This window comes from Sparus aurata, chromosome 11 (assembly GCF_900880675.1).
Source record: "Sparus aurata chromosome 11, fSpaAur1.1, whole genome shotgun sequence".
Taxonomy (NCBI): Eukaryota; Metazoa; Chordata; class Actinopteri; order Spariformes; family Sparidae; genus Sparus; species Sparus aurata.
Window position 1 is genome coordinate 3,660,184 of NC_044197.1, and position 26,427 is coordinate 3,686,610.

The window sequence follows — 26,427 nt, forward strand, 5'->3', positions numbered from 1 at the left end:
TTAACTAGATGTTTCGGATCACTGATTGCATAGTGAGATATTAATCAAATAGGTCTCTGTTGGCGAGATACACGCACCTCCTGAAGCCTAATTTGTAAAAATCTAATTTATACGCATCATTTTGAAAGATTAGGCTGAAGAGAATACTCGAGGTGGTGGCAAATTGCCAAACATTTTTCCTCTCTTTCCTTTCTGTGTTTTGGTCCATTTTATGTAACATCAGGGCTGCAGTGCAATATCAGCACTTCTTCCATGTTTACTTGTTTCATGGATGAATTCAGTACATCGCACTTACAAAACACAGAGTCTGTGGTCAGTATAACAATATGATTATATCATTCTCACCACTGTAATGCTCTTGATGTAAGTCTGAGCATAATCCCTCCCTTTCCTATCATGGTTTTATTGTGAGTATTACAGTGTTGTACAACATTGATGGTCCCCAAATAGTGATTAATAACAGAATAATGTAGAAACAGCTGGAATTATGAACAGTGGATGAATACAGTTTTTCTGTTGAAAGACATTTTGCAAAGTACAGACAGTTGCATGATTACAGTTTGTTGTTGTACCAACTTGAACACCAAAGTTCAAAACATGCAACATATAATGCATTATTATCCCTTAAACTATTCAGCATCACTTTAAAATGAAAGTTCCACCTTGAAAAGACATTTTCCTGGGGCCCACACTTCAACAACCAGCCCCTGAACTACACATCCAAAGGATCTCATTAGCAGAGGTATTTTGCCTCCAACGTTATTGGTGTTTTGAGATAGTGTGGCACATTTTCATAATTTGACTTCCAGTGGTGCCGTTCCTGTAGGCTGTTCAATTGTCCAACTGGTTTTGGTGATGGCACAGATTATCTGGTAATTGGAGCGGTTTACAGATCCAGTGTTTCTCAACTGCTCATATACTCATGGGGGCTACGTGATAATAACATGTTTTTGGCTTGATAATTACATTGGTGCTTTCTGAGCTGGACCACAGCGACCAATGAGAGAGGGACCTTGAAGCAGCTGAAGATGCTGCTAAGCAACAGGAAACATCATAGCCCTTGAGGCTAATGTTAGCTGCCACACTACTGTTGACGGAAACTTAAATTCTGACCTCCAGTTCTTGCTGAAGAACAGAAAACCCGTGTTGACCACGTCTCTCCACTCATCACGACTCATTGAACCTTCTGATTTTGTGTTTTTCCTCACTAAATCTCTTTACTACAGCAAGTTGTTGCAGGCTAATCTCCATTTTGTCTCCTTTCCCATGAGATCACATCAGAGGGATCAAATGTAAGCCCAGTTTCAGTCTGCAGAGCCATCAATGCAGAGCGCTGAAGCCACGCCTCTGCTGTTGCACATAGTTTATTCAAAATCTATTGTAATGAACATTTTGCGTGTAAAAAATTGCACCAAATTCAACACTGCGCCTCCTTGTGTCTTCCACAACAAGCCCTGCAAAATGTGAAGTAGATCGATAAACGGTTCTTGAGGATGTGAGACTAACAGACCGACAGACAGAATTTGCTTGCTTTAAAGTTAGATTATGTGTGCAGACTATGACTTTGCAGTCCAGGTCTTCTTCTGTCCAGTGGCTCGTTGTCTCCCGTTGCATTACATAGTCACCAAGGCGCACATTTATCATAATGTATGTGCGCACCAGTGTAGCTGGTGCTTGCCCTTGGTTTAGATGAGCAGCCAGCATAACAAAGCCATCTTTTATATACTGAATAACAAAGGATGTTTTCCCCTGAATGTGAGAAGGTCTGCTGAATAAGAATAGCTAAGAATAAGAATAGCTAACAAAAAATGGAATTTTGATATTCAATTGTCGGGGTTTAATCTCCTCAGCACACCTGTCTAATTTACACCGTCTCCATTACAAGCATCATGTGGCCAAACACTATCCACATATATTTACACTTTTTAGACTCTCAGGGAAATCAGGCAATGTGCAGAAAACCTTTCAACCATGATTATTGGTGGATTAGCGTTGAGGCTTATTTTAGCCTGATCCTGTTATTTGCTAATAAAGTGTCAAGCTCTCTCATTGCAATTCCGATTGGGTAGCCATACATGCACACATGCGTAGCGGCTTTTTCCCCGCATAGAAAGAACCGCACATTGACATTCATGGCTTTGACCTTGTTCTCTAATAATTGCTGTTATTTGATCATATTCCTCCCCCATCCTGCAAGGATACAAACTATGATAACGGCCATGTGTCGCTTGAAGATTATGACAGTCACTGAACACATTCATTAGTCTCGGACTTACCTATCCAAGTACTTCACGCGTGGAGAGGGTCAGACATAGATAAGGAGGTAAACACTGAGAGTCGAGCAGAGTAGAAGAGAACTGTACAAATCGGATTGTGACAGTCTGCTACTGTATCTTTGAAGCAAATTATGCAGTTAATGGTTTATTCATGCATTAATGAGTAAAGAGACGCTGGAAAAAAAGGTGGACTGTAACACATATTCCCCAAACACAACGTAATACCTGCTTCTTATTTCCTCAACTTTACTTTGATCCCGTTCCTGTGACAGGATAATTGGCGAGTGTTTGAAACATTTTCTTTTAACTTGTCTGGTTTGCTCGAGCATAGACTACAAGCAAAAGCAATTTATGCTGTAGGCTTACCACTGGGTTTGAACCATGATTTAAAAACTGATTTATAATTATATGGACCAGTGGCCTCGGTGGCCTATACTGCTAAACTGATTGGGCTATTCCACTGACGAGAAAAATGATATTGTATAACGGCTAATTTGTTCTCTATGTAACTTGCCTTATCTCATTACTTAGAAGTTTACAGTATTGCTGCTGTTTTCATTTTTTTAACCATCTTGTATTTGCTGTTCCTGCATCCTGTCACTGAAGGAATGCATTCTGCGGTTACATAAAATGAGACGATGTTTTATTTTTTAACTTCCCGTTAAGAATTTTTTAGTCTTTTGCTTCAAAAGAGTCAAAGAGAAGTGAAATGGAGCCGTGATTTCGAAGCCAGTGGGCTGATAGCTGATCATCTGTGATCCATCCGATGTTGGTTTAACTGAAGAAGAGAAAAGTATTATTATTATTACTCATATCTCAATGTGGCTGATGTACCCACTAGCAGCCACAGCAGTAGTAGAAGCTTTGGTGTGGAGTTCTGTCACCTTTTATCGAAACTCAAGCGCTGACAGCACAGATGGTGACGGTGGCGTGTTTTTTTGTGTCTCTTATATAACGGACTTGTGCATTTCCATTAATTTAACATGCTTGTTTGCCATTCATTTAATATGCCTGTTGTGACTATCATGTTTAATATTGTACACTCTGCCAGGACCACTTACATCAAAGTTATTACACCATAAACGGTCAGTGCAATCATGATTGGCTGTACGGACATGTGGTGGAGGCTCCCCACCTGTTCACGCAGCTCAAACCAAGAGCTTACTCGAAGAAGCTGCCGCAACGGCTGGAACATTATTCAAGTTCAAATAAGTCCGCAGTTAAAGGGCGCCTGTACTCAAAAAGAACAGCGCATAACACGATTAATAGTTAAGACAGAATATGATAATAATGAAGGCAGCGGTGCAGCTGAGGTTGGCAACAAGGAGCTCTGATGTAACCATGGTTGCAGCCTGTGATAGAAAATTTAACCACACCTATTCTTTTATTTAGTATTCTTTTTACAATTTTCCCACTTTTCTCATCATTTTTGTCTCTTGATCTGTGTCTTCTTAAAACATTAAAACAGAGCATTCATTATCCATGTTCCTCCCTTACTGAGGGGTTAAATGAGGTGTTGGGAGATCCTGTAGGGGGCCATGATGAGCGCTTACCAGAACATTTAAGGACTATTTTTTTTTTTCGTGAAATACTGGATATTTTCACCTTGTCAGACCTGTAAAGAACAGTCCAAATGAAACTAGAATGGCACTAAGTAGAACAGATGACCTCCTTGTCGGGTGATGTTGACCTGAAGGGGAAACTTTCTTTACGTCATGAATGTACAAAGGAGAGGATAAATAAAAGACGAGTGGGTTCACGGTACAAGGCAAAAATAGTAATTGTTTTGTTGGTGGTGGACACGCACTTCAACAACCTCCCTCGCATATGAAAATTTATCAAAATGACTCGGTGATAAGGTAATATTTTAAAAAAGGTCATATTGTGCTAATTTTCAGGTTGATACTTTGATTTGGGGGTCCTGGTAGAACAGGTTCACATACTTTAATGTTCAAAAAACACATTATTTTTCTCTTATTACACGGCTCGTCTTAATGCTGTAGAATGCTCCATTCACTTGAATGAGCCTTACCAACGTTCGACGGTCAATTATATTCGTATAATTGACCGCTGCTAAGCATATTTGACCGTCGTCAAGGAAAGTGACCTTTTTGCCTCTGATTCACGTATTTCGTATCACTCCGCACTCTAAAATCTTTGCTCCGCAAGTAGTCCGGTCACTTTTCATCTCATCGTCTTCGGTCGCTAAGCAACGTCAGCTGATTAGTAGTCTACTTCATATCGGAAAAACATACTCTTAGGCCATTAGTATGGATGAGTTTCACATTAACTTTAATATTTTTGGAAAATACGGTGATTTCAACTTTTGGCAAAAGGCTGAGTCGTCATCACCAGTCAAGAAAAGAAAAAGAGAGGAAAGCAGCTGATTCAGGACGAATCAGACCGGTTCATCCTGTCGGGACTTATTTTCCCGATAATGATACATTATCCCTTACATATGTCGAGATCTTACATACGACATCTTTAAATTTTGGAATCACCACTCTAAGCTAACTTCTCTCTATATACTGTGTATCTGATAATGTATGTGATTTATCAAATACTAGCTTGTGTTATTGTTTTTCTGAATGACATCGATGATATTTAACTGTAGGGAATTTGCAGTATTACAGGGTTCACTTAACTTCTACATTTGTCTGTCTGTCTTTCAGACACAGGTCTACTTCAGCCTGATGCAGTATCTTTGCACAACCAAGCAGAGAACCTGGAGCCCAACCTTCATCTGCTCGGCCACCTCTTCCTCTCCCGGCCAATGAGTCATGCCTTCAACTGCATCCTCCTCTTCCAGTTGTAAGTTTCCGAAGCGACGGTGAAGTCCATAATTTAGCATTTTTACCACGGGAACATTTACCGGTTATACAATGAGTAAAATGCGTGTAGGAGAGAATATGTGGGAGGATGTGTTTTTCTCATCACTTCAGTCCATTTGTGCTGTATGTTAAGTTCAACCTCTGTCATTATGCTGTGAGCTGTTTCCACAAAGAAGCGGCTCCAATTTCAGATGTGCAGGTTTTTTGGCTTTATGAACTGAACTGACTGCAATTTTCTCCCGACAATGCGTTCAGACCTTTTCACCCATCATTTTCAGTATATCTCCACTTCACCAACAAATGTATAAATTGAGGGATCCACACAAACGTCAGAACTGTATACAAGAATCGCTTTTATATCAAGCAGTTTTAACTGTTAGCAGCAAGGTGACTCAGGTGTCTTAATAAAAAATGTATAAATATGGACCCGGCGCGTCCTAAGGGATTAAAAAATAGCCTGCAGCTGCACGTCCAGACTGTTATCGCTGTGCACATGAAGACAAACAGCTGACTGGTTTGAAGGTAAGAGGGTTCACTCGTAGGGGAAAACCAAAGTGATAAGATTGCCAAAGATCCCTGATTGATATACTTGAGAAGATGGTTTACTCTGCACACATTTGAGACAACAAACTTTGGAACAAACTTATCAAACTTTCTTTCTTTTGTTGTTTATTGTTGGATCAGTGAAGCATGATTTTTTGAAGCGTATGATCAGTCAAGCGTATTTTTTTGTTGAACTCTGGAAAATCTTTATTTTTGGTGAATATTATTTGAACTTGTTTAACCCTGACCTGCAAGAAGCACCAGGATAAAGTCAAGAGGATGTTGTAGAATACTCATATGGATAAAATATAAATGACAGTTTGACACAGCTAATACTGTGTTGCATTTAAAGCTTGTTGCGCTTACCCCAGAGTGACCGCTGTACATTTTTGTTTTTGTTTGACAAACTTTATTATCACAGAGGGGATAAAATCTAAACCCACATTAACAACTACACAGGACGACACTGCAGGTTTTTCTCGCCAATGTCACCAAGTGCTTGCTCATGGGAAAGATGGGTCTCTGTAAACGAATTAAAGAAGTGAAGCCTCAGCCTGGTCTAGTGAGATAATTTGGTGAATTGGTGCTATATAAATAAAACTGACCTGACCTGACTCGTCCTGCAGTTCTTATTAAGTTTTCAGTTACAAGTACAAATCATCCTACAGCTATGGCTGTGCCCTTTAGTCTGTCCTTCAACACCTCCCTTCAACTAGTTTTACAGAGGGACTCATTAATGTACTCCGTCTTAATTCCAAGACAAATTAAATAGTAAATCCTGACTGACTAACATTTATAGCCTGCTTCCTATATTGGAAAAATTTCTGCGAATTCATAATTATGAGAATACAATCATCACAGTTTGAAATGTTTCCTCTGGACTTATTTTCAGCAGAATTTGGAGAAACAGGGTCATGTATATTTCAGTGCATTAAGATCAATACAGACTGCTGCTGATATACTGACTCCTGAACTCCATCACGTTATTTCAATTAAAGCCAAGACTATAAAAACATCAGCTGTCTGCTCTGCTTGGCCTTTGTTACTGGACTGGAGTGCAATACCCCAACATGTTTAATAGAACAATGTTGGGGAGAAACCTGCCGAGTCATTCCAGTTTCCAAGTTATAGGCCAACACGCAACTGAGCCAGGACAGCAAACTTGTGTTAAAACTGTCCTTGAGCTGCAGACTTAATATCATTGGCTTCTGCTGCCCAGTCTTGAGATATTGTGAGTTATAAGCCTGAGCCAAATACTGATAAAATGTGATCTTTGCTTGAGCATCTGCAGGCCACCGACTTTTCGAAAGGTGTTCAGCTTGTTTTTCAGTTGCTGTTTCCTGGTTGAATGAAAACTCAACCTGTAAGAATACAAATATAATGTTTTTGTTTTTTTTTTATTAGAAACATTCTGCAAGGTAAAGAAACCCCATACCATGTTCTCTGCTAGAAAAGATGATGTTTGCTTTCCCTCATGGAGAACCACATTGTGTTTCTGTGTCCGTCAACGTCTCCAGTGGATCCAAATTAATGGTCCGTCTGTGTCACTCAGTAAAAGTAATGATCCGGAAAAAGTCATTGTATTTAGCTGATACTTAAATTTTACTTCACCCCAAAACATGTCTTCAAATAAGGGCCAACTGGGAGCATTCACTTGTCCACCATGTTTATATACCAAACAGTAATTTGTTGTATTTTTTTTTGTTTTAACTAACGTAGCATAAAGGACGTGGCTGTGTGTCGATGTGTGTGTCCTCACGGGGTGCAGAGGAGGGGGACAGGGCTCTTAGCATCACTGGCGGAAGGTGTTGTTATCAGTGTGCGAGCAGCTCTGTAACACCTGGCCGATCGATAGTTCCCTCATTGTGTTCAAGGAGGCTTAGTGGTCGATCAATGCCGAGGCTCGACCACACACACACACACACACACACACACACACACACACACACACACACACACACACACGGCACTAAACATGACCTGCATCTCTTACCCTTGGCGCCCCTTAGTCTTTATGTACTGCCCGACAGAGTGCAGCTGTTGTACAACACATGATGACACACTGATACTGCAGGCCGCACACAGAGACATGCAAATACATACGCTGCATGGGCACACACACAATTCAATTAATGCATATACATCTCAGTGAACAGCGTGCATTTAAAATAAGTTAGAAAAGCCAAAACACGAAATCCATGCATTAATACATGTAGGGAATGTGTATATATATTAGGGTTACGTGCTCTGATTTATATTTGTTGAGTATGAGACGCAACACTAACATTAGTATACTTTATTCTGCCTCAGTGATCCAGCTTCATACACGCCCACACATGCAGCAGTCTCATGCCCAAGTGTATAACAGACGCGCTGATCCACGACTGCAGGGCTGCAAGGTTCAATGTGACCAGCTAGAAGTTTCTAGAGGAGCTAAGGAGTGTGGAAATATTCATAAAAAAGCATATATTTTTTTTCATTGTTGTTGTTGTTGTTGTTGTCTCTCCCAGTAAATGAGTAACTGCCCACCTTCACACATCAGTCGGTGTTGCCATGTTACAGCAGAGATAATGAGGTGTGAGAGGACAAATACACTTTCACATGCCGCCTGAATCTGTTTGTGTGTATTCATCAAAGAGTCAGAGAAGGAGTCAGAGTATCTGTACAAGTAAACAGAAATTCTGCCTTGAATGTCTGATGGTCTTATTTCCGTTTAAACATTCTGTGGTAAGTATCTCGAGTTTGACTGTCGAGTTCTCGGCCCTTTTTCTCTGCAGCCTCGGTAAGTTATTCTGGTTGAGAAATAACTGCTCAGACTGCTGCACATTCAAAATGCTGGAATGTTTTTTTTTTGGCTTTTCCTTCTGTGAGATTTGAAAGAGAGGAGATTTGAAAAATGTGGGTGTGAAGAAACACTTAGCTGTCTGGAGAAACTGCTAATGGATTTGCACTCGCAACAACCAACTGTTGAGGGATTACAGAGGCTTAAAGTTATACGGAACAGATGTTGAGCTACAAAAACCTATCTTGTCATTCACTTTGGATTGGAACCTACAGTATGTTCAGCAACATCCAGCTCGTAAATGAAGGCACGCCATTTTGCAAACAGATTTCTGGCTTGATGTGAATGTGCGATGCTCAAAGCACATCGGGAATGTACAACCAAAACATTTGCTTTAAGTAGCCCCTGGAGGAGACTTTTGTTTTGATGCAGATATAGAATGGAGAAGTTGTGGAAGATCAAGGCACTGCGCTGCAAACACCAAACGAGTTTAAGATGAAATCTCTTAGCTGCTGTTAGCCTCAGGTGCTACGGTTAAGACAACATCTTCATGTTTAATACAACGGGAGAGTGCTAACGCTGACAGGATGATGGCCAATCACTGCCTAACAACCTCTCTCCCTCTCCTTTTTCTTTGCCTGTCTCTTTTCTCCCATCCCTTCTCCAGTATTTCTATTGGAATAAGTTATGTCTTAGCCGGCAGTGAGGCCTACGCTGCTCTTCTTAATATCAGGTAAGTCTTGCACATACACGAGAAATCTATAATCTGTAATATTTTAAAGTTGAGCAGTCTTGTAAAACAAACCTAAAGTCAGACTTGAGTAAAAGAAGAGATATTACTCTTGGACGTGTTAAGGTTCAATAATATGGTAAAAAAAAATGCTCCTCTCTATGTTTATCATGCAAAAAAGGTCAACTAAAAACCATCACATTTAAAGCAGAACACATTAAAACACATTAAAACACGACAGGAGCTTGATGTTTCGGTCTACAGATAAAGGCAGATAATATACGTGTCTGATAGTTACGATTTAAAATCTGTACGAACCACAACAATCAGTGAGAGAGGCATCCCGGAGCAGGTAACAGCACTGTCAGGCAGCAGTAAACGTCGTAGCCTTGGGGCTAACATTAACTAGTATACTGCTGTTGACAGAAACGTTAAATCTCTCCTACAGACAGACAGATTATTTGCTTTATCGTATTTGAGCTTTAGGGCTTCTTTACTGGAATGGAGCATCTGAGGACAGAGGATGTTGTTCACTGTACAGATTTTACAGCTCACCGAGGCAACGTAATGTATTTTTGATTTCTGGCTTTCTAAATAATACTGACTTCTTGATATAACTGATATTTTGACATATAAAGCATTTTAAAACGACTTTTGTTTTTTACTTTGGATGAATAGAAGCTAGAAGTACTGTAGGACAAGTTGAGTCGGAGTCTAGTAACTAGTGTAAGTCGTAGAACTTACCGGGGCCTCGGATTGACTCCCGTGTAATATGTGAGTCACTTTTATCTTGAGTTTAGTTTTTACTCCCACATATAAATCACTAAAAAAATCTTTTCAGGGCTATCAGCTCTTACGGGGGTGACTCAGAGTGAGTCATTCAAACAGTTAAACTGCAAGGAAACAAAGAATGAACAAACCACTTTGCTGAGAGAGACGCACCGCTAATGATTTAAATAATGTGCCAAGAAAATCAACACATCATCGCAGCGTTTCAGAAAGTCACATCGGAGGTGGAGAGAGCGATTATGAGCACAAACCTTTTATCTGCCTGCCGTATCAATCCGACCCTTCATCAGCTCCGCTTTCATTTCTCCAAAAGGCAAAAGTTGAAAGTGAATTGTCAGTTCTGGGAAGTGCTGCTTAAGGCTACACGAGCTCACAGTTACATCTTTTTTCATCGGGATTACAATTTTTTAAAAGCTGATGCAACCCTGAGAGATGATCGCTGCCCACCAGACTGAGAGCCTCTGAAAACATTGCACGGACTTACAGCATTCATTTTTTTTTAATTAAAGCAAACACACACACACACACACACACACAGCAGGCAAGAAGTATTCCATTATCAGATGGCGAGGATTTATTCATGTATTTTTAATTTGTGTATTCGATGACTAAACCCTAGTCTGAAATGTAAACCTCCACTAATGAATACTAAGTGAATAATTAGCTGTAAGCCTTCTCATCTGTCACTCACATCACTTAGCACTGTGGCTGCTACTTCCATGAGGGGTAAACTGGCCTAATTGGCAGACATGAGTCAGTATTTTTTTCTAAATGCACGGATGTACTTCCAAACGAATCGAGGGTGTTTGTGTTTTTCAGAGGAGCTCCGGCTGTATGCTTCTCATTACTGGTGCACAACATTTTGTGTACAGATAACTTCATGTTGTCACGCTCTTCACTGTAAACTCACATCCGGCAGTTTCTTCTCTGAAATGTAGATTTTAATTTCATGACTAACGTCGTCCGAATAGACTGACATCGTCTTGAAAACTGACACAACGGTCTCACCATAAGTAGCTGTTCTGGAGCTTAAAGTTGTTTCATATAATCTTCCTCAGCAGATGAGTTCACCAAGTTGACATGGAAAAATGTACATTTAAAAAAGTTTTTCCTGCCTATTCGCCAGTCGCGGAGACAGGGTGCGATGCTAAGCAGCTGCCTAGAAGTGGGTCACTCGACAGGAGGAAGAGGCTGCATGTCTTCTACAACGTACTGTGTCTGTAGTTTGTTAAAGGTCCAGGGTGCAGGATTTAGGGGAATCTACTGGCAGAAATGTAATACAGAAGCCAGTTGCAGACGAACCAAACACTGGCTCGGGTTTCGGCCTTCTTCTGCTGTAGGTGAGGGTGAGGCAAAGTGTTTCCAGTTGGTTTCAATTTGGTTTCAAGGATAAGAACAAAGGATAAGTTCAACCGAAAACACAAATTCAGCCGTTATCTTCTCACCCTTAATGCCGATCAGGTGGTTTAGTCGTCTACAAGATATTTCTGGAGTGTTGCAGCAACTTGAGGTGCTGCGAAGAAGACAGCTGATTAAAAAACCTTCATAAAAATGTCTCCGTGCAGCCGGCCGGGTGTAAAAAATAATTTAAAAGGACGCTTTTAACAGCCTTGTGTGTTCGCGTAGTTGAGCTTTGTGCCCCCAACTTCAGCCTTCAGGTGTCGTGGGAATCAAACAGTTTTGGATTCAGAAATAAATGTATGGATTAAAACATGTCGGCATGTGAGAGGACGAGGGATCCGGTCAGGAATTCATACGAGGGACAATTCTCTCTGCCTCAGGTAATAACAGAAAGTTAGATAGGCTGAGAGTTATTGTCCAGTAAAACATCAGAGGATCATCGCTTTGGGGAAGGCATGATTAACAACTGTAGTAAAGTAAGTAAACACTGCTCTGTTGTGTATATAAGTCAAGACAATCTGGAGGACTGCAGAGAACACTGTGGGTCCGTTTCTCCATGCAGCATATATTAAAGAGATCTGATTCTTCCCACCGGGTCTGAAATTCTTCAGAGAATAAGCCAAATCTCTCAAACTTCAAAAAGGAGAATTTCCCTTACAGTGTGTGCTCGCGCCGTAGGCTCAGCAGCTACTGTGAAGCTTTTGGCTTTCTAAACAGTGTGTAAATAACATCTTTTCAAATCAGATTTGGATCTTGGAGCCTACAGAGATGCAGATTACACCGGCCGAGCTGTATGGAGTCATTCATGTTTTGTTTTTTTTTACATGTTAAAACAGTTCCAGCTGCTCCAGTTGTTTGGAGAACTAAAATAACTTAACTTCACCCAACTTCTCATTGACGTGAGTGTGGATTTCTATTTTTTTGGGTGAACTTGACCTTTTAAAGTTGGTCCTGGGTCTCAGGAGTCAGAGGTGAACGCGTAGGCTGCTTATAAAACCTTTCATAGGATCCATAGTAAACATGTACGTGAAAATATTCAGATTTCTAAACTTGGCATACGCCCAACAATGCTCATTTTCCTTTTATGAATCCCAACATGGATCCACCTCATACACGTCCTCTCCTCACCCACATTCAACCATAAATAGTTGGTGCAAAGTGTCTCATGAATGTTAATGCCTGGAAATGAGCCACTGATCGATGGTTCAGTACACTGAATCATGGCGGTGGTTATGGAGTAATTTTACTAGACACCACTGGATTGAAAATAACATTTGATATGAAGAGAAATAGATTGTGAGTTGTATTATTATGCACAGAATAATGCTGCTCATGTTTCATTTCTACAATCAGCTTCAATTCACCATGTCACCGTTTGTGTAGCCACATGTGCCAGGTGCGCACATTTTCCTGTCAAGATTGTTTTTATGGATCACAATTTTTGCGTGGGAAGTGGCGTAAACCACTTTCATGCCCATTTTGTGCGTATGCAGGCTTCATAAATAAGACCCCAGGTCTTTAGCAACTAGCTTTGTGCAGGAATGTTAGAGCAAAACAAGTTCCGACGTCCCTCCAGTTTTAGAGCCTCTTGGACTTTTTGTCCAATCTTCATCCTTTGGAGTTCATCCAGCCTCATTTTCTTGGTCGTTTCGCTTTGAGCACCACTCAAGATTTCTGAAGTGAGGCTTTCTTCTCTTTGCTGCCCCGGTTTTATTGTTTTATCCTTTTGAAATTGAGGCTTACCTGCTTGAATCAGCTTGTAAACAGTGTCGAACCATTAAATGTGAGACTCACTCGCCTCAAATGAAACTCCTCCTCAACAGACATGATGTCATTGCTGCTGGCCTCTTCCCGCACTGGGCTCTTCGATTGTTCCCTCAAATTATACAGTAGAATAGGTACTAAGTGGTTATATTCACATATAGCAATAGTGTAAATTTCCCAATGTCGGGCTGATATTTATTGGGCATGCCTAGTATTGGTCATTTGTTCAAACGAGGTGTTGAGGTTCTTCCTGACAGCTGTCATGACTCAAACCATCTCTGCCTTTCTTTTATCATGAAGATGATCCTCATTTAAGTTATTTTTAACACAAAGGTTGACATAATTCAGATTTCTCTTTATTGCCCGTGCACCCAGGTTCAATGAAACTTGTTTGGTTTCTCTAAGAAGAGCAAGACCTGTCACTGAAAACCGAATATAGAAGCAAGACAACTATGTCAAAGTTAATAAATCAAATTAAATAAAACAATAAATACATATAGGCAACATCAGATAATGTGATGATACTGTGTGCATATAGAACAAAAGCTCAGATGCCAGTGTGTAAGCTGTAGTTGTTCATACTGAGCAGTGCATTATCATACTGGTGTCGCTGACTAACTCCCACAGCACTCTCAAGTCACTGAAGCAAGAATCAATGCGGCGCCGTTAGCCGTCTCTTCAAGTGATTGTTGTCTCCTCCCCCCACCTCACACCTCTCTTTCCCTCTCCCAAGCCTATAATTACCTTTATCAGTTAACAGCACTAATTTATTTTGTCATGCCCCAGTAAATACTTAACCCAAATAATATTATTCAGACTGTGCAGGTCGGTTGGACCGCTTCCTTGGCACGCCTGGGTGCTTCATTATCGGCCCGCTCGGCGCCAGGGGAGATGCTGCGATGCGTTGTGGGAGTGTGAAGGCAGGGTTACTGGAGTGAAAAAACCTTGGGCAGCCTCCTTTGGATAAACCACCTTATTCCTCCTCCCCGGGGGCAGCGATCGATAGGTTACTGCAGGTCTCTGCGCAGAAACTCTCCTCTCAGACCGGCTGCAACACAAGAGTGGGTGTCTTGGAAATAAACCCCCCAGAGCTCTATAAGATTTAAAGCATCACTGAGATTCAGTTGCGACCCAGGGATCAGATTATCGGCTCTTAATATTCCTTCAACGGAGTTTTAGGTGTCGGAAAAGTGGCCTTTTTTTCTTCTGTCTATTACAGAATTAAAACAAAAACAATGAAGTATCTGTTAAATCTCATGTGTTTAATTAAAATGAAAACAAGTTCGCCCGCGTTTCTTCAGTTGGTGAACTTAAATCTGATAATCTTGCAGTTGGTATAATGAGCCAACAAATTACCAAAACTTCTCTACTTGTGCTCAACATTTCTATTTATACAGAAATGTCCATTTGTAGTTATCATTATTTTTCCTTTTGTGTGTCTGTTTAACTTCAAATTAGGAAACTGTACTTTGTAGAAGTTGTTAATGTAGCTATAAAGCAAGAAATGTCTGTCATTGTTCCTGTTCGCAGCGTCAAATTTGGGGCCATTTGGCGACACGACATGTTCAATGTTAATACCTTTTGAATAAAGAGCGAACAGCAGCAGCAGACGTAAACAAGATGTGAGATTTTAAGTTTCTGTTAACAGTGGTATGCTAGCTAACATTAGCCTCTAACCCTAAAGCATCACATCTTATAAAACAAACACACCTTTCCCAGGTAAAATCTTGATCCACAAAAGTGTCAGGGATGTTCAAGAAACAACCTTTAACATTTTGAAGGTTCTGTTCTGTGACTGCGCCATGTTTGTTGAAAGCTGTAGGTGTTGTTAGTGTGTTATGACTGAGCAGGTTTAAGTCTGTGTCGTTCAAAAATAACATAATTTAAATGTGTGGCCTTTTTTTTTGTCTCCTCCACAGCCACATCTACGTCATCCCGGTGTTCACCTGGATCCTAACTCTTGCCATCTTACTGGCCCACACAGTCATCCAGCCAGTCACGTCGCTGCTCACCCTGCTGAAAGGGATCCTGCTCATTGTCACGGTAACCATTAATCTATATTTCTTTTGGATGATTAATTAGCAACATAAAATGAAACTGAAATGACGGGATCATGGCGGCTGGTGTTCAGTCCAGTCAGGTTTTTTCAGAAGCTCTGCGGCAGATGAGTCACAATTACACCATCACATCAATTAATCCACAGGAGTTCAAGTTGATTTATTTTATTGCGTCCTAGAGAACCTTTTATATGTTGAGTTGACTGTTGATTGCAGTTGTTTCGTGCCCAGTTCGTCAAAAGTGTTTAAATCTTACGCTCGACCGGTCATGTGTGAGCCAGAGAATTATCTCCAGACTTTCATAATTAAAGAGGAATACATCAGGGAGCTGTTCACTTTTTTAATTAGTAACAAACTTTTAGGACAACTATTACAAAGATTTTGTAGATGATGTATTGATTTACATCTCTGTTGTATACATTTCAGTGCCTTGTTTGGAGAGTTGTTCAAAGATAAATAGGATGTGTACAGATGTTCTTTACAAATCTAGAACTCATCCAATAAAACTGGCTGATGAGGGAATAAAATATTTATGTATTATCATCCTCTTTCCTTGTTATGCAAACAAAACTAAAATTAAATAAAGTACTGGTAGGGGACGTTTCTTTTATCCACAAACAAACTGCTATGACACGTCTTATACTCATCAGAATCAGGAGGAATCAGGAGCAACAAGATTTCAGATGATAATATCAGAGAAGAGATATTAACATGAACAGTAAATACATCTGTAAAAGACGTGCGTCATGACTGATATCCAAAACACAAACGTCCAAGAATTTCATCTTTAAGTAAAATAAGTAAAACAAGAGATAGTGAGTGTACAAACCAGGGTTTTCCAGTCCCGGTCCTGCAGGCGACCTGCGCTGCATGTTGCAGATGTTTCCCAGCTCCAACACACCTGATTTAAATGATCAGCTCATCATCGAGCTCTGCTGAAGCCTGATAACGACCCGTTCATTTGAATCAGGTGTGTTGGGGCAGGGGGCTCAGAAACACTGGAGTAAACCAAGACAGAGCTTTATTGAAGTGGCACACGATATATACAGAGGAATATATTTCTTAGGGGAGGTAAGAGTGGGAGAGAAATGTAGCGTTGCTCATGTGGTGAGATAAAAACGATGTAAAAACAGGAGGGGAGCAAGACGGATTAGTGGAAAACAGACTTTTAATGCAGCTTCAGACTTTTGAGGAAAATAATAAAACTCTGTTTTTCTCAGTTTAGTTTTTCTCTTTTCACTGTAAAGAATCTATAAACTTTTGACCTGTCCAACACTTTGTTCGCTGTTCGTGCACTTTTGCTGCTCTTTGATGCCGTTCCAGCGTTCCGTCTACAAAGATGGAGACATCATTCCGACAGCCAATCATGTCTTGCATAAAGCAGCGATGTCAGCCTGTTTTTTAAAGGCAGAGCGGACGGTCACACTGAGCCTGACAGCAGCTGGCTACACAGCTCAAAGGCCACAGACTGTGACCTCAACAAAAACAACTCACATTCAGCTTGCTGCTAAAGTCTCCATCTTATATAACGTAGGACTGGGAAATAGAAACACAGGTCATGTCCTGCACCATAGCTCGCTGAATGAAATTCAGAGGAGCTGCTAGTTGCTCAAATAGAGACTTGAACAGCTGGTCCACATTTAAGGTCCGTCCACCAAAAACAGGATCTTTGTGTCACCACACTGCAGGTGGTATAAACAACTGAACAACAGGAAACCTCTCTCCATTTCACCTGAAAAATGTGTTCAGAAACACAGTTTAGTGTGTTTTTTTCTTAGATGTATAATGATATAATTTGTTGAAGGACTGGGTAATATAAATATATTATATCTCGATGTCAGACTATATATTGGCTTTGATTTTGGATATCATTAAAACCTTTTACTTAGTTTTAAAGGCTGCATTACGGTAAGTTTATGTCATTTTCTGAACTGTTTTTGAGACTCGTTCAAATACTTTAGATGGTCTTTACCCACATAGTCTTTATATCTACATTAATGATGACTACGTATCAAAAATATAATTGTGTTAATATTCAGTTCTAATTTACAATCATCTGTTAAACTTAAATTAGGCCTCCTAGCCCTGTTTTCTCTGGTTATGTGGCACCAATATAAAAAATATCTTTCATCTGTATAGTCAGCTGTGGAGGGGGGCTGTGGCTCAGGAGGAAGAGCGGGTCATTCAGTAATCGGAAGGCCGCTGGTTCGATCTCCCAGCTCCCCCGGCTGCATGTCCAAGTATCCTTGACCAAATTGCTCCTTATGAACACGCCGGCATCTTGCATGGCAGCCTCTGCCTTCAGTGTATGACTGGGTGAATGTGAAAAGTGTTGTAAAGTGCTTTGCGTAGTCAGTAGACTGGAAAGGCACTTTAGAAAATGTCAATTTACCCAGTTTGATGGGAGTTTGAGCTAACCCCCTCTCAATTTATAAGCCAACAAGCAAGACACAGGAACCTGGTTTGGGTCTTGAGCTGGAGCATTTATAAACATCCAAACAGCCTAAACTGTGCACACACTGCACTGCTTTATCCACCGTTGTGTTACTTGTAATGTCCGACTCACCATCTCTCTCTTTAATTCTCTCTCTCTAGACGGCACACTCTCTAACATAATTTATCCCTCAAAGAAAATTGCTACTAAGTTTGAAAACATCTTAAAAACTTTGATACATTTCTCTGATGCTCTCTTAGGCCCAGCGGGGAATCAATTTAGACCCAGCGGGCTGTCGGCTTTGCAATACACAAGCGGAAAACACGGATACATCACGCTGTATTGAAGAAGACTTGCAATGGTGATTGAGATCAAAATCTGATTAGGCGACTGTATATTGAGGTAATAAATCAAGAGAGAAGTAGGGTCTATTTCATATTTGATTACAAGCAATCAGACACCAATTTGGAACCCAGTGACGTCGCCCCCCTGCTGGCCAGTAGACAGAATGCAGGTTTAAGGCATTATGTTCACTTCTCAGACCAGGAAGCCTCGTCCATATTTTATACAGTATTTTACGACATCATGTCATGAATTATGGTTTAGAGAAGCTGCACAAAGTCACACTTAGGGAAAATCTAGAGGCAATTTACTTTTCCTAGCGGGAAGAAATGAAACAAATGAACTGAATTTGAAAAAATGGCCTCTGGTGCCAATGTTAAAATACCTAAATGTGAGTTATGTCACCGCTTGGTATCTTAGTCTAAGAAGATTAGCAGTACACTTTCCATTACTTTCCATAAAGAGCCTAAATATGTAAGTAAATTGGAGTGTATATAAATTATTGTAGTACAAGATGAATTGCAGAGTGTTTTACTCTTCTCATTTGATAAAAAGTAAACTAAATGGAAGTGTTTCAAAAGTCTTCTCTCACCTTCACGCTTCACACTTTAAAGGCTTTTAAGGTTGGTCTTCATTCACTCCCTTAAATTGTATATCCCTCAGCCATTTTTGATGGATGTCGCGTTGCCACGACTGCCATGCTTGTGTGTGAGGTCATGCTGGCAAAAACTGGATGGAAGTGGCATTGTACACTGGTCACCTCATGCAGAAGCTGTGCTGCTTACTGAGCTCCCGCTGTGGCAGTTTGGGGGCTTTCCAGGTCAGTTCTTGCCAACATCAGGGAGTGTCAGCAGCTCAGTCGGAGGTCTTGAAGGAAGTCTTTAGGCTCGGGCCAGAGTACATTTAACACCATCGCATTCCGCAAGGTTGCACTGCCTCAAAGCATTGCACAGCTGGCTGCTGTATCTGCTGCGATTGGTGTTGGCCAACACTTCGGTTGACACCCTCTTATTACGTCCCTTTTACACATGTACCGCAACCCTGAACTTACCTAGACATTACTCAGAGGAGCTGCACAGAAATGTCTGAATCAGTTGGACGGGACACTGAATGACTTTATCTTCCCAGCTCCCTGGTAAAAAGTACAAGATTTCTTCTTTAGAGCAATTGTGAATGGAGCAGGTTATTGTCTGGAGTATTTACTGCAAACAAGTGTTGATGTCGTTTCTATGTCGTTTTGCGATAGGAACATGTGCGATAAACACATCGCAAAAGACTGCCTGACACGCGATGAATAAGAAAAATCATTTTGTTTACACGCGCCATGCATGAACCGTGAGCATGCCAACATTTATCAGACGGACCTTGTGGTGAAAAGAAACAGCACTTCTGCTATATGGACTTATTTTGAATTCAGGAGAGACGACGTGTTACAAACTAGGGGTGTGCCAAAATATCGATACTGCGATATATCGCGATATTTCGTCTTGAGGTACATTATCAATACACTGGGGCCAAATATCGATATTTCAAAATGTTACAGAAAAACAAAAAAAACAATTATTATTATTTTTTTGGCCCACCACAACCACCCCTCTTAGGAGGACAACTTTATCTTTATCCAAATGTATACAACCAAATAGAATTTTAAAAATGGTTTAAGCAGCTTCGAAACCCACACATATCGATATTTAATGATAGTTGTAGTCAGTTAAGAAGAGTCACTGTGCAATATACTCTTTGTTTACTTGGCTGTCATTCATATGAAATTGATTGATAATGTTTGCAGTGCAGTCAATAAATTCTGCATTTCTTCAGTGACACAGATATCATGATGTATTGTGGATGAAATTTCTTGCAATATCGATTATCACAGAATCGCTGTATCATGATATTATCGTTATCGTGGGCAAAATATCGCGATAGTATCGTATCGCGAGGTACCTGGTGATACCCAGCCCTATTACAAACACAGGTACTGTGTGAAACATGCCGAGCAGTTGTTGAAACTTCTAGAGGAAACACAACCAACCTCCATCACCACCTGCAATACAACCATAAAGACCTACACCAACAATTCAACACTAATGTTAGCCATCATTAACTGTATAGTTAATAAAATGCAAACTTCAACATTTGTTTATTTATCGCAAGTTATATCGTCATCGCAATACTGAACAGTGTTATCGCACATCACAGATTTTCCTCGTATCGTGCAGGCCTAGTTGGCGGCCTGTCTTCAGTGTAAATGCAGCCCTGCGATTTCTGCGGTGTACTTTTTCAACCATGTCCTGCTTCCAGCACATTCTACCCAGATGACACCTTTGATGTGATAAAAACACACACAGGAACAATGAAGGATACCCTTTTCCTTGTGTGATAAATATTGCATGTATGGATGTAGAACTGTTAACCTTAATCGGACTGCGGGACAATGCAGCCACAACACATTATATTTGCCTCTGGATGCTCACAAACCGTCCCAGCACTTCCTATAATTCTGTGCTGCAAATAATTATTTTAGAAAATGTTCATGTAAAGGTTTATTAACCTGCAGGGACTTTTAGGTGAGTGAAGAATGCAGAAACTTTAGTGCATTTAATGTGCTGTAGATAAGATCTAATGACTTCAACTGTGTCTGAGAGATCCCCAGTGCCTCTTTATGATCAGATACATGATAACTTTTCAAAAACTGCAGCCAGACAGTGAAATGAACTTTAAAGCACCTAACTGTGTTATGTACCATTTGTTATTGCATGCTGTCTCAGAGATCCTGAGATCGCTACCAGTTCATATTACTGAAACTTTCTCCATCTTCCAAAAATATAACTTCTTAACTTCCAAAAGAATTGTCTCAGTCATGAGAAGAAATGCTTTTGCAGCTCTCCACTGTTTTTCCACTGGGCTCGCCTCTCTTTGACTTTGCTATTTTTGTTGATGAAGACAGTCTGTCACAATTCTTTCATTACATAAAAATCTCCCCAGGGACAGAGCTTTCATTTTTCTTGTATGCCCTCTAACTTCGTTCCTCTGCACTTTATATACCGTGATAGTTCAGCTTGATCACTGACATATTGGCAGATTAGCTGATGCTGGATTATTACCACAGGGGATCGATGCCAGTGTTATTTAATTATATCCCACTAGCAGCAGGGGAGTCAGCCATGGGTTTTCTACTCACATGACAACAGTAAAGCAGTTTGTTCCATGGTGCTTCCAGAAATCTTGGGGTTGTAACCAAAAGGTAGTCAATGGGGAGACGATCTGTCCATCAGGAAACAAAAAGTATTTTGTTTGTGACAGTCTGCCATGAAAGGTTACACATGCCTCCTGGAAGTTCCCAGCCTTCCACCCATTTAACGTGTGTCAAGTGGGACTGCCAGAGACACTATTCACCATATTACAAGTCAGTATACCTTTTTAAAATAATTTTAAAGCTATTAATTTAAGGTAAAATGGTAACAAATTGTTACTTCAAGGTAGCGTGCTCCACAGCCATTGTCTATAGAGCCCCGTAGCCACACATAACTAAAATAACTACTAGTAAAACACAAAATGAATACCGATTCTTAGAAGCAATTAGATTTAATAGCAGATGTCCAAATGAATAAAAGAGGGAGGAAAAAACTACCTGCAAATCGCTGTTCAGAATTCAGTAGAAAAGTATAAGATAATGTTTTCCTAACACATAGCCAGTAGCTTTTTTAATCAACCTATTATCTACTTATTTATTCTGCTTTATACTTATAAGTGATTATTTATTTGTCAGTAACCTTCATTAGCACCCTGTTGTTTTTTCAGGATTTAGAGCTTGCTGATATCAGACTTTCGTGCTCTGTAATATGCATATAAGCACTTTAGTTAAAACACAAGTGCTGCCTCTCCTACTTTAAAAAGATGCAAATAATGTATACTGTAATTCACAACGTGTGTGTGTGTGTGTGTGTGTGTGTGTGTGTGTGTGTGTGTGTGTGTGTGCGTGTGTGTACAGTTCATTTCCCAGTAAATGTTCGTAAGTGTAGCATCAGCACACTAGGGAGTGCATTTAAACACGGGCATTTGTAACTGGATAATATTGCAACAAAGCATTAAACATTATGAACTCTCAGCACGGCATGCAGGTGGTGCACGATCATCAGGGCGCTTCGGGAGCCATTTTTCCTTTAGGATGTTTGAACTTCATTTATTGACGTATAGCATTATATGTTTATTACTCTGGGTCGGCTCTGGCTGACACAGTTCTGACACTGTCGGCTCATTGCGTCCTCGTTTTTCCCCTCAAGACAGATCTGGTTGAACAAATTCTTGGCTTGGATTTTATTTTGATGTGGGAAAATTAATTACATTTTTAATGACTTTGTGGACTTAAGAATGTGTACGTACACGTGTACTGAGGCCAGTGACTTGCCCCTAAATGCTATAGTGTGGATGACTGAATATACAGTGCCTATAAAAAGTATTCACCCCCTTCATTGTTTGCCCCTTTTTATTGCTTTTATAAATGGAATCATGGTCAATATACCACAAAATATAAAGACAAATAAATAAATAAAATACATTTACAAAAAATGCTCAATGTTAAAGCAAACCTTTTTTCACCTGACCTTGGAGTCTCCCACATGCCTTTGGGTGAACTTGAGTTGAGATTTAATGATGATAATTTCTTCAACAGTGGCTTTGTCTTTGCCACCCTCCCATAAAGCTTTGAACCCGGCAACATTTGTTGTATGAAGTCTGTCCGATCTCAGCTCCTTCAGAGTAGTCATAGGTGTCTTGGTTGTCTCCTTCACTCGTCTCCTTCTTTCACAGTCTCAGTTTGTGAGGACGGCCTGCTCTTCCATTTCTTAATGATGGATTTCACTGAACTCCAGTGGATGTTTTTGTATCCATCCCCCGATATGTACTTTTAAATAACCTTTTCCCAGAGTTGCTTGGAGTTCTTTCGTCTTCCTGGTGTAATTGTAACCAGGATAATTAACCAGTGACTCGACTTTCAGACACAGGTGTCTTTATACTACAATCAATAGAGATACATTCACTCCACTCAGGTGATCCCCATTTCACTAACTATAGACATTTTCATACTGGGCAGCAAGCCGCCGATTTGGTTGTCCTTTTTGCGGCTAGGTCCACGGATTTAGACAGAAGGCGGTATATTGGGGGTCTGTTTTGGTCCTCCAGTTTGACGCCTCAGAGTCAAAACATATTTAGATTAAAAGCCCCCCACCAAGAACCCAGTTCCAATGGGGTACAATGTAAAGCTCTTATTTTGAAAACAAATTCGACCTGCTTCACTGTTCACACCGAACTTCGTGCTTCACTTCACGTCACATGTTTACACCTACCCCAGTGGCGGCTTTTTGGAAAAGAGGGAATATTACACCTCCCTTTTAGATAGACAAGGCGGCACATTGCAGCCTTTAATTTGCTGTAAATGTGCCGCCTTGTTTATCTTAAAGGGGCTTGTGAGACTGATAGCACCAATTGGCTGGACCTCTGTTGAATTAGGTCAGTCTCTTGAAAGGAGTGAATATGTACACAATCACTTATTTTAGGATATATGTTTCATTTTGACATGACATTTGACATTTTCTGTAAAAAAACTATATATATTTTGTTTATTTGTGGTATAGTGACCATGATTTCATTTATAAAAGCAATAAAGAGGATTAAGGGGGTGAATATTTTTACAGCCACTGTATGTTTGCTGTTGGAGAACAGCTATCCGTATACCAACATCAGATCAATGACTCTATCCCTGCAGAGCAGACAGCAGCCAATTGAACCTTTATGACTCTTTAAAGGATCCTCTGTCCTTGAACAACAATGGAGAAATTGGACAGATTGATTTTAGATTGCATTGATAGCGCACACACACACACACCGAACCTCAAGACACTATCAACTATTTCATGTGAAAAAACAGACACTCACTCGGTTATGTAACCTCAACCTGGTTTGTGTCACAGAGGTTTTATTTTATTCAGGGGGTCGACTATCACCTCTAAAAGTACTTGCTGGTGTTTTGGAAGGCTGTTGTTTCATCCTCATCCTGTAGGTGGAGCTATTTACACAGAAACTCCCTCACATATCTGCATACACACACACACACACACAATATGAGAGAAATGTGTCCTAGCACTAAGTCCCACACAGGGGGAGGCGTTAAGATTTAGAGGTTCACTTCTGGAGCAGGGCACTGAGAGCCATTCGCTGTACTCTGCATCAATATGAGAGAGAGCCGGGCAGGCAAGGCCAACTGCACCAGAATAAAACACACTATCGTGGAGCAGCAGCCATTTATGGCCCCGCAAATGTGATTTTTCTCTTTATGGCTGAAATATTAATGTTTCTATTTTGGTATACATGAAAAGAAAACAGCAATTTCCAGGCCCTGAGCTGCCAAGACAGAGGGGGCACAGAGAGACAGGGGGCTTTAATAAGTGATGTCACGGCAAATAAAAGGAGGCATAAAGTATGACCTTCAGTCAGCGACTACTGTAAAGAAAAAGCAAAGCCAATGAAACGGGCTTGAAATGTTTTTTAGGATCATTTTAATCCCATTTTTATCATTTTTTTCCTGGGCGAGCATCCATTCATGTACTTTATATTTATGACTTGGAAGTGAAATGATTCATCATGTAAAAGCAAAAGGTAGCCTTTGTCGAACAGAGCAAAGGGACTCCGGCTCTGGCTGGCAGAAAGTTGGTTGGATGTTGTCCCATTTTCTTCACAGACATTTTGACTTGTTTTGAGTCCAGACAAGAATAGCTGTCCCTTCTCTTCCAGTTGTTACCTTAACAGTTCCTACACTGCTGTATTAAAGTCGTGCCAAGTGTGATAGTTGGATGGGGTCTGCTGAGGTAGCTGCTTCTCCACCATACTCACACCCAACTCGTGTATATTACCTGACACCAAAGAGCAGCCAGTCAGCGAGGGAGAGTACAGTTACCTGCTTTTGGCTTTTGCCATCCTATTTAGATTTAGATTAGATTAGATCAGATTAGACAGTTCTGTAAAACCCCAGTTGGGCAACTCATTTGCCACCAAATCAACTCATACAGATTACAAACAGAATTGACATTGTGCTCACAGTATACAACATGTAAATAACACCTCCCCATAGGAAATGGTGCAACCCTTCAAAACCGCCATATGGCATCCGTTACATTACGACCCGACATTTCTGACATGGCGTCTTTCGTCGACACTTATATATTTGTATGACAGAAAATTTCCTATCTGCTTCCCTTAATTATCACTGGTAACATAAAATACTGCAATATTCTTTTGTTTTTTGTTTTATTAACAACAGATCAGAAACAGCAAACCACTGCATCTAAACTTCGGCCCGTATTGTTTTTGCTGCATGAGCCTGACATTCAAAAGTGCTTACCATGCTGAATAACATCTACATAACAATCTACTACTGCAATGAGTTATATTTTGTAAGCATAAAATGATATTGTTTCTATACTAACAAGTTGGGTTTCAGTTTCTGACAGACTTTAACAGACGGTAATATTAGCATTCTGTCAGATGTTTTTTTATGGAAGAAATACATTTTCTATTAAACGTGTCTGGTATTACTTTGTACAAAAAAATCAAAGAGCTTTAAAGTCTCAAAGAAAAGGAGAAAAATCCTGATTTGAAGAGCAAGGATAACTGCTGCAAGAGTGACCTTTTTTGTAGGCTAACACATAAGTTAGCATCGACTGGTTCGGGACATAAATTGGATTTTTAGATTTGTTATAACAAGACATGTCAACCCTTTATAATTCAAACATAGGGTATTACCTGACATATTTTGGACCATGGAACCATGAAAGTTTGTGTTAACCACAGACTATATGTCATTATCTGAAAACCCATTGGTAAAATCTGCATTGACTTGAAGATAAACAAACCAGAAGTCCAAAAATGCAAAGTTATTTCTGGGTTTTATGACTTAAATTCTGCTGAGCAGAATATCTGTAATCCCCAGCAGAGGTGATGGGTAATGCATACAGTATAAGTTTGTGGTATCGTATTTATTCAGAAAAAGAAATATGATGATAGAAAATTGGGACTTTTTCTTGTGTTTTGCTTGTTGAAACAAAACGGAGACCTGGAATGACTTACCTTGTTTTATTCATTCAATTTCTCTGCATTGAAAGTCAGAGAATGTATTAAAATGGCCTTTACAGCTTTTACCAGGATTTCCGAAACATTCGCAAAACAAAATCAATGCTGGCGTCTCTTTGAGTGCCTCTCTTCACAGGAGTATAATCCTAAATAAAGCAGTCCATAATTTATTCCAGTCTCCAAACACTGGCCTCGGGGAGATGTTTCTCCAATGCAAAAACCACTTTCAGAGAGCCAAACTTAGATTACTGCATCCAGCCCCCTTTTTAAGTCAACTTTATGAAAAGTGAATGTGGAGGTAAACAACTTGTGAAGCTCACTGATGTTTTGAGCAGGATTTGAATGAGAGTGTGT

At 40.2% G+C, this 26,427-nt stretch overlaps 1 protein-coding gene across 2 annotated transcripts in view; it reads left to right on the forward strand.

The window, feature by feature from the left end:
- The window catches only part of LOC115590789 (uncharacterized), a 77,580-nt gene that overhangs the window by 12,365 nt on the left and 38,788 nt on the right, over positions 1-26,427 (forward strand). Inside the window, exons 6-8 of one of the 2 annotated variants that reach the window (XM_030432211.1) lie at positions 4,949-5,087; positions 9,100-9,165; positions 15,036-15,159. In XM_030432211.1, the coding sequence (XP_030288071.1) occupies positions 4,949-5,087; positions 9,100-9,165; positions 15,036-15,159 (329 nt within the window). The remainder of the gene's footprint in view (positions 1-4,948; positions 5,088-9,099; positions 9,166-15,035; positions 15,160-26,427) is intronic. The other variant, XM_030432212.1, reaches the window with a different exon arrangement.